The sequence below is a fragment of the Xiphophorus couchianus genome, chromosome 17 (genome assembly GCF_001444195.1).
Source record: "Xiphophorus couchianus chromosome 17, X_couchianus-1.0, whole genome shotgun sequence".
NCBI classification, from domain to species: Eukaryota; Metazoa; Chordata; class Actinopteri; order Cyprinodontiformes; family Poeciliidae; genus Xiphophorus; species Xiphophorus couchianus.
In genome coordinates, this window is record NC_040244.1 from 13,473,965 (window position 1) to 13,482,142 (window position 8,178).

Below are 8,178 nucleotides of genomic sequence, written 5' to 3' on the forward strand. Positions count from 1 at the left end.
GTAGTTGACAGTTCCTCAGCAGTGCCGCTCAGCTCCTCATCCAGAACATCCCGCTGCGGATCTGGTTGTAGTCTGGTAGCTGTTCTATTGGACCTACAGCAAGAAAAAACCCCACATTACTAGATGTTTGTAGTTTAGGCAGAAAGACTTGATACATTTTGTATAATCACTAATCAAACTTAAAGTTTATCACTTTAAATATTTACACCTTATGCTTGAAACCTCATCATGTTATCTTATGAAAATATGTATAGACAGAGCATTTTTGTCAAGGAAAGTTGCCATTTTTAGTTTTTCCACTTGGAATGAAAATTTAAAAAGTGCATCGTACCAACAGCTGCGATGGCAGGAGCCCTGTTGTAGATATATTTGGTGCAGACCTCCTTAATGGTATTGGCATCAATGGTCTGTGACAAAAAGATTAAACACAATATTATCAAATATTTAATCATTTCAACAATTTTGCCAAACTGGCTACTGCCATCCCCCAAAATACTTCAGTGTAAATCAATGAGCATACTGTTGTTCTAAATGACAATAAGGAGTTAAAACATTTATTACAGCTAAGGAAACTGGGTCTTTTGCATCTTCTCAGTTGCTTTATTTTTGTAAACAAGTAGAACGGCAGCAACATTATATAGGTTGAAATTTTTCATACGGAATCATCTCTGGCTAACAGAATGGTCAGAAAAACTGGACATTATCCACTGGCAGGAAGCCTTGGTATTGTCACAAAATATGGACTAACTGGTTCAAAATTATAGAGATTTAAATAAGCACTTGTTACAAAGGTTCATGGAGTATAAAGCCACATCTGGTAGGTACCACTTCTAGAAGGCTAAGATTAGCAAAGTAAGTCACAATCACTGAAACTGGACAGACTGGAAAGCTTTTGCTCATGGATCTATGCTACTTCTTACCAATTGTTCAGGCTGGTCATGTGAGGGAAATACTTTATCTCAAATTGGGCCCAAAAGAGCAGCATGTAAAGACCACCCTTGCATATTATCCGAATATGTCCATCAATTTATCAGCACAGTGTAGCTATTTTCTGGTGGATACTTCTAACAAAAATGTACACCAAGTATCTAAACATGGAATGAACCGTGCACTGCTGTGTCAATCCATCTTTGAGATGTAGAGCAAGAACTTCACAGCACAGATACTCAACTGACAAATCTGTAGTGACTAAAGCCATCAGGTCACTGGACCAAACACTGAATCTTTCAGATATCGTCAAGTCTACGCAACAAGCGACTAAGGCGGCTCTACTGGTACAATCCAACAATAGAGAGTTGTCCATAATAAAGCGGACAATGAATTTGAGTGAATATTTATGAAATAAATAAATTTCATAAAGGACTCTACAGAGAGCTACATCAACTAGCTGTCTGAAGGTTCATCGTCCAACGCCCAGAGTGGAACTCACGTCAATCCGGGCCTCCAGTTCATGCAGAGGTATCCGGCGGCTGTAGCACAGCATCTGTCTGCCAATGTCCTCGCAGATTGGGGTGGATCCTGTAGGGAACCGATCAGAGTTAACTCAAGCAACATCTCGGTGCGGTCCTCCATCAGGCTGACCTACCATCGAGATGCAGGAGCATGTTGGTCTTGAGCAGATTCTTTGCCCGAGCCACCTCGTTTTCTGTCACGCTCGTACAAAGAGACATCCTGTTGAGGAGCAAGCGTTGGCGTTACGTTTCTGACTTCAACCCATTGTTTTCATTCTAGTCTGTGTTTGCGTGCCAGTGTGCTCACCATTCCATCTGAGTGAAGTGCATCATGTCTCTGATGGTGCCCGGCTCACACACCATGTAGAGTCCCCACAGGCCCGTGTCCGTGTAGCAGGTGTTGAAGGACTGGAAGCTGTGGCACAGGTTTCCCTGACAGGCCATCTGGGCCAGCTTACTGGACAGATTCTGAGGACACAACCCGACTTCAACCATCAACCTCACCTGGTCCGTCACACATTTTTACTGTTTGGAAACAGAACATTTGAAACCTTCCTTGATACTCACCACACCGCCACCAAATGAGCGGTCCCAGTTTCCAATCAGGGTGTTGGCCACCATGAGAGGGATGGTGTCCGGGTGAGACCACCCAACCGCTTCCACAGCGATAGCGATGTGAGCCAGGGGCATTTTATCGTCGCGCACGCGGATCTGGAACAGAAGCAGACCGACTGGCGGTTTCTCTACCGGGTTCCAACACGACATCGAAAAGCAAACAGAAAAATTGGAGATTAAGCTCTCAGACTTTATGTCTTCTTCCAGAATCTTAAAACTTAAACTGTAAGGCTTTGTAGAAAAAAAAAAGGCTTTTTACACTGATAATATCCAGATTACCTTAATTTTTGCCACATCAAAACCTGGGTTTTTGTCCAACTTTGTGATTTTGAGTTTTAAACTTTACTGAAGATTTTTGAACTAAATTCAGTCCAAATGCCATGAAATTGGAATTCAGATTTATTTTTTTTTTACTTTTGGAATTTTGTTACCTGAAGATTCCCGTTTATGCGCACTGTGATTTATCTGACCTCTGACCCGTTTATGCGAACTGATTTATCTGACCTCGGTTTACCCATTAGCCAAAAACAAGTGAAATAGCCCACACTGTCAAATCTAAAGTGTCTGGTCTGAGTTATTTCATGATCATGGAAAATAAACAGATGTTTTCTACTCCTATTTTTCTACAAGGCAGCTTAACTTTAAAAGTATGACTGGAAATGTGCAAACACCAGCAAAAACTGCCTCTTCCATCTGAGGTAAAAGCTCAGACTTGGGCGTACTGACAGTTGTTTTCACAATCATTCATTTCTTTGTTGAATTTAATTGAAAGCATCTGACTTAGAATATTATAAACCATTATAAAGGCAACAAAAAGACCATCAGAGCCCAAATTACTGGTTTTATTCATATTTTAACTGTAGTTAGTATTAGAAAGCTTTGAAACTCCAGATTATGCTGTCTTTTTTCCACAACTCCAGTAGTTCAAGAAAAAAATGAAGACGGCTTCTTACCTCACTTCCTGTGAAGTGGCACAGAGGAAGAGCTGGGGCTCCGCCTTGATCCCGGCTGGGAAGTCTTCCAAAGTGGAACTTGGCCAAACTGTGGAGTTCCTGGTGGCAAACGCCTGATCAGGAGGAAAGGCAGAAATCTGGGTCAGAACCCAGAACTCTGTAAAGAACCAACAAACATTCTCATCTTCTGGAACCTGTTCCTGTGCCACCACATGTCAGGAGTAAAAGAAATGATTTAAACGAACCCTGATGGTTCAAACCCGAAGTTTGTTGATAGATTAAATAAAATTTTAAAATAGTGTACGGTAGAGCATGAAACCTTACTGCATGTGTTTGAGTGGGTATGACAGGGAAATTAAGACACGTTGAATTAATTCTTGATGATTAAACTCATTGAAGTTAGAAAATAAATGTATCCCTAAAGGCCCAGTGGTGTTGCTGCATTCATGGACATGAGAAAGTGTCGGTGATTTAGAAGTAGTCAGACCTCCAGCAGCTGCCAACACGATCCTGGGTCCTTTGTAGTGTGTAGTGATGTACTCCACCAGGTCTCCTCTGTTGATCGTCCTGGATAACAAACACACACACACACACACACACACACACACACACACACACACACACACACACACACAACGATCACTAGAAGGACTAAATCAGAGTTAGAGTCAGCTACCTGGACTGAGGGAAATCTTACTTGATGTTCTCAGTGGGGCCCAGGATGGTCCTGCCCAGTGCTGTGGACTGGTACGCTGTGGCGTGCAGGTAGTCAAAAACCACTTCCTGCAGGTTGGTCTCCACTTCCTGCATCTCCCTCAGGATCACGCCTCGCTCCCTCTCGATTTCCGCCTCGCCCAGCGTGCTGTTCTGGATGATGTCGGCCAGGATCTCGACAGCTGGGGCAAAAAGAAAACAGACGCCGGCTCAAGAACGCTCGGCTCGGCGAACCTTTTCGATCGACTGGCTTTTTCCTGTTCCGCACCTCGCGGCAGATCCTTGGAGAAAGCTTTGGCGTAGTAGACCGTCTGCTCCCGGGACGTGTAGGCGTTCAGGTGAGCGCCCATGTTCTCGATCTCCAACTCCAGGTCCAGCTGAGAGCGCTTCCTGGTGCCCTGCGGGACAGTTGGACTCGCCGATCAGCTCGCCCGTTTATCCAGGGAGGAACGAGGCAGAAAAACGTTGCGCTCTCTCACCTTAAATGCCATATGCTCCAGAAAGTGTGCTGTGCCGTTATTCCTCTCGTTCTCATAGCGACTGCCGGCGTCTATCCACAAGCCCACCTGGAAGGAGGCATTTATGAATGTTCCCGTCTACTTAGAAATGTTTGGGACTTCAGGCGGAGAACCTTTGACTCACAGTGCAGGTTGTAAGTCCAGAGTCCTCTGAAGCCACCCGGAGACCGTTCTCTAAACTGGTCACTTTGGTTTCAGGGACATTTAGCGCCACCTGCTGAGCGGCCGGAGTAGCCAACAGTCGCCGGGGTCCAACAGGAAGCTGAACAGGACAAAAGTGAAAGGTGGACTTAGAAATTATTTAGGCAAATCCCTGCAGATATTCATGAATATTTACAAAAACTGCAAGCATGAGTATTTAATCATTTCGGTTTAGATTTTTCTTAATTATGAGAAACAAATCCAACCAAATTGTTAGTTCTGGGTGTTTCATGTTGTAGTAATTATTCATCTTGCCCTTACAACTTTCTTAAATTGTAGAACTCATTCTTTTAAAATCTTTTAACTTCCTATTTTGGGGCATTTACTTTATTTCCTACTTTAACTGACCAGTGTTCCTATTCATGTTTAAATTTTTTTTTTTTTTTTAAAAAGCATCCCCACAGCATAATGTTGCCACTACCATGTTTCACCATGGAGATGGTGTACAGTGTTAGTTTTCTGTCACACACACATGACTTTGCATGCAAGTCAAAAAGTTTGATTTTGGTCTCATCTGACCACAGCAGGTTAAATAAATTAATTTATGACTGCAAAAAAAAAAAAAAGTAAGAAATTTAAACAGGCCATCAGCTATCATATCATAGGGGAAAATTTTGATAACTTCTATCATAACCTGAAAACCGTTACAATCCCCCCAAAATCCCACAGTCTAAAATCCTTAGTCTCTAGATAAGCAACTAGAAATTGCAAGCACTCACAGATAAAGATTAACTTAACTCAACTCTTAAAGTAAGAACAAAAAGTATAGACATGGGATGACAGGGGGGGTGAGGGGGTATGGAGGTTGACTTGGGCCCCAAAATTACTAAGCCCCGCCTCTGTAAACGGCAAGTCATGATGATGATGATGCTTGATTTAAACAACTTATGTGAGTTTTTAATCACTCAGCACTATAATTAACAGCCAATGGCCACAGCTTTGGTTTATTAAACCGAGGAAGCAGACAGGAAGCATTCCAAATGAATAACAAAAAGATCCTGTAAAACCTTACCGTAAGGTTTTACTCCATTATTCTGCGCATAGCAACTACAAGAAAAACAACAACGCAGAAACGCAGGAAAGAGACGCATAGCGCACTCTGCTTACCCCGTTAGGACAACGCGTCTTCACTAAACATCTTTGAAGAAGATATCTCCCTGCTGACGTGAGGCGCTGTAAGGACGCCGCCATATTGTTTATTTGTAACACTGCGCAAGCGTGGGGCCAACGCAACATCCGTCAAGTTTTACATAATAAGACCGTACAAATGTCTACAGTATGAACAATTTTTAAAAACAAATTACATAAACTGTGATGTTGCCTTCCTTCTAAACAATGTTAAAATTGTGTTTAAAAAGTGAATTGACAGTTTTGACAGTCACGAAGATGTAAACGATACCCACATAATATGCAATTCCATCTATGGGTCGGTGCAAACATTTTAGGAACACGTGGAACCATTTTTTTCATGTTCTTTCAGACGGACGCGTTGATCTGATTTACAACTCTCAGCAAACAAACACATCTAGTAATAATAGTTAACATTTATTTTGAAAGGGCTAGAGCTGGGAAGCGGAAGTACGAGGTTAGCCTAGCGCGAATTTCTTGCATTGTAAGGCGGTGCTGTGCGCCAAGTCCTTATAGTTGTTGGAGAAACCAAAGTCCTCTCTTATGTAGCTACAGCCAGATATTTCACGGTATCCGGGTGACGCTTTAGTTTAGTTTTTGGTGAGTTCAACTTTCATCTCAGCTGCGTTATTAGCAGCTGTTGGGTGTTGGGATTAGCTGAACCGCTGTCAGGTGCTCTGAACTTTGGTGCGATACTGAAGACTGTCTGTCTTTGCACTGGCTTTCAGGAAAACATGGCGGAGCTGATGGACGGAGGCCTGGAAGACGGAGAAATTTCCGGCTCGGACTCTGAGATGGGTGGCGCTGCGGCCGAACTAGCGCGAGTTCGGGGGCTTTCGGCGTTCGGCGGGGACTCCTTCCAGCCCAGACCCGCTGCTGTTAACCAGCCTCCCGCCGCCGCCTACCGGAGCTCCGCCAAGGCGGCGGAGTCTAGCGACAGTGACGCGGACTCGTCAGACGAGGAGGCCGCTGTGTGGCGTCGAAAGCGGCTAAAGGTGTCAAACGCCCCGCCGCCGGCGGCCGCCTGTCCCGCGCGGTTCGGTCCGCCCCCCGTGTCCGCCTGCGGGGCGCCTGGAAGCCGCAAGGTGAACAACATCTGGGGCTCAGTGGTGCAAGAGCAGTGCCAGGATGCCATAACCGCGGAGCTGGGTGTGTTTGGCATGGAGGGCGTCAGCATGGCCAGCAGAAGTGTTGAGACTTATAACTTCGTCTTGGCTCGGAAGATGATGGAGAAGGAGAGGGAGATGGAGAGGCAGTCTAGGCAGGAAGGAGAGGTGAGCATGCTGGATGCTGATCTGGAGGATTACATGAAAGGCCGAGGGTCAGAGGACAGAGCGGGGGGTGACGCTAAGAGAAAGCGGCCTGCCAAAGACAGAATAGGACCTAAAGCCGAGATGCACATCAAGGGCCGGTATGAGATCACAGAGGACGACCCAGACGATAAGGTGGTGGAGGAGATCGCGTACAGACTGCAGGAGCCGAAGAAAGAACTGATCGAGCGAGTGGTCCGGGTCGTTGGGAAGAAAAAAGCCATAGAACTGCTGGGAGAGACTGCCACGCTGGAGGAAAACGGTGGCATGTACACTATGGACGGGAGCAGGCGGCGAACACCTGGCGGAGTGTTCCTCAACCTGCTGAAGAACATGCCCAGCGTCAGCAAGACCCAGATCAAGAAGATCTTCTTGGAGGAGCACCAGAGGGACTGCAAGAGCAAGAAGGCGGCGCAGAAGCGAAGGCGGCACCTGCTGGCCAAGAAGATGAAGCAGGCCATCGGCACGCTGAACCTGCAGGAGCATGACGATGTCTCCAGGGAGACGTTCGCCAGCGACACCAACGAGGCCTTGGAGTCGCTGGAGGAGCCTGCGGAGGGAGAGATGGAGGAAGAGGAAGAGGCGAAGGAGGAGGCTGCTGCTGGGACTGAGGAGATGCCTGTGGTTTACAACTCTGCAGACCTGGAGGTCTTCTGAGGGGGGATTACAGCGAGAACAAAAGTAACTCTTAACTACAGTGAAAATGGCACACTGAAAGCACTGCATTTTGGAGAACATCGAACTCTCCGACTCTGGTGTCTGTTTTTTGTTTGTAATAAAAGAATCTGTGCTGAAATTTTTTTTGTGGGGGTTCTGGCTTGATATGATCATTGCCTTTAAATAAGTTTTGTCTGAACCTTTTGATGTTTTCTCCAACTACAGTGAGCTTTATCATTGTAGCTGAGGTTGGATTCTGATCTATTAAACTCATTACAAAGCATTAATGATTCAGTAATATTTAACCCAGCCAATGATGGCCTTTCTCAACGCTGCCAGTTAGAAAAAGAACAGCCGGAAGTTTGCATCAACAATGCAGCATCTCTGGAGTTCTGTTCAGGCACGGTGCAAACTCCACAACAAGGATGAACTATAGTTATTGCAGTCCCGACAAAAGCCCACTAGGTGGCAGACATGCTACTTACCAGAACAGAACGTCTCCTTGAACGTTTTACATTTTGTCACGCTCCAACCACAACCTTGTATTTTGATACATTTTTGCGATTAACATTACATACAGACAAGAGCATAAAAAAATATATACTTGTTTTTTATTTACAAATACAATTTT

General features: G+C 45.0%; 2 protein-coding genes across 2 annotated transcripts; one reads left to right on the forward strand and one right to left on the reverse strand.

Moving 5' to 3' along the window:
- On the reverse strand, positions 1–5,703 carry LOC114161119 (mitochondrial-processing peptidase subunit beta-like). The gene is made up of 13 exons (XM_028044210.1): positions 5,560–5,703; positions 4,376–4,513; positions 4,213–4,299; positions 4,002–4,131; positions 3,717–3,915; positions 3,507–3,586; positions 3,020–3,132; positions 2,019–2,162; positions 1,759–1,919; positions 1,586–1,671; positions 1,430–1,518; positions 332–407; positions 1–93 (listed from the first exon to the last, which is right to left on the reverse strand). The coding sequence occupies exons 1-13, from the start codon at positions 5,686–5,688 to the stop codon at positions 29–31; spliced, it is 1,497 nt and encodes a 498-aa protein (XP_027900011.1). The 5' UTR covers positions 5,689–5,703; the 3' UTR covers positions 1–28.
- A 306-nt stretch (positions 5,704–6,009) lies between these two features.
- Positions 6,010–7,830, forward strand: phax (phosphorylated adaptor for RNA export). Its single transcript, XM_028044211.1, has 2 exons — positions 6,010–6,180; positions 6,309–7,830. Exon 2 carries the CDS (start codon positions 6,315–6,317, stop codon positions 7,545–7,547), a length of 1,233 nt encoding a protein of 410 aa, XP_027900012.1. The 5' UTR covers positions 6,010–6,180; positions 6,309–6,314; the 3' UTR covers positions 7,548–7,830.
- The last annotated feature ends 348 nt before the right edge of the window (positions 7,831–8,178 follow it).

Bases quoted from the DNA above. Each gene is read 5' to 3' on its own strand.
- phax (XM_028044211.1), top strand. From the start codon at position 6,315: ATGGCGGAGCTGATGGACGGAGGCCTGGAAGACGGAGAAATTTCCGGC.
- LOC114161119 (XM_028044210.1), bottom strand. From the start codon at position 5,688: ATGTTGCGTTGGCCCCACGCTTGCGCAGTGTTACAAATAAACAATATG. The intron at 3,916-4,001 runs GTGCGGAACAGG...TTTTTGCCCCAG, and splicing joins CTCCAAGGATCTGCCGCGAG to CTGTCGAGATCCTGGCCGAC. The intron at 2,163-3,019 runs GTAAGAAGCCGT...CTTCTGTTCCAG, and splicing joins GCCACTTCACAGGAAGTGAG to ATCCGCGTGCGCGACGATAA.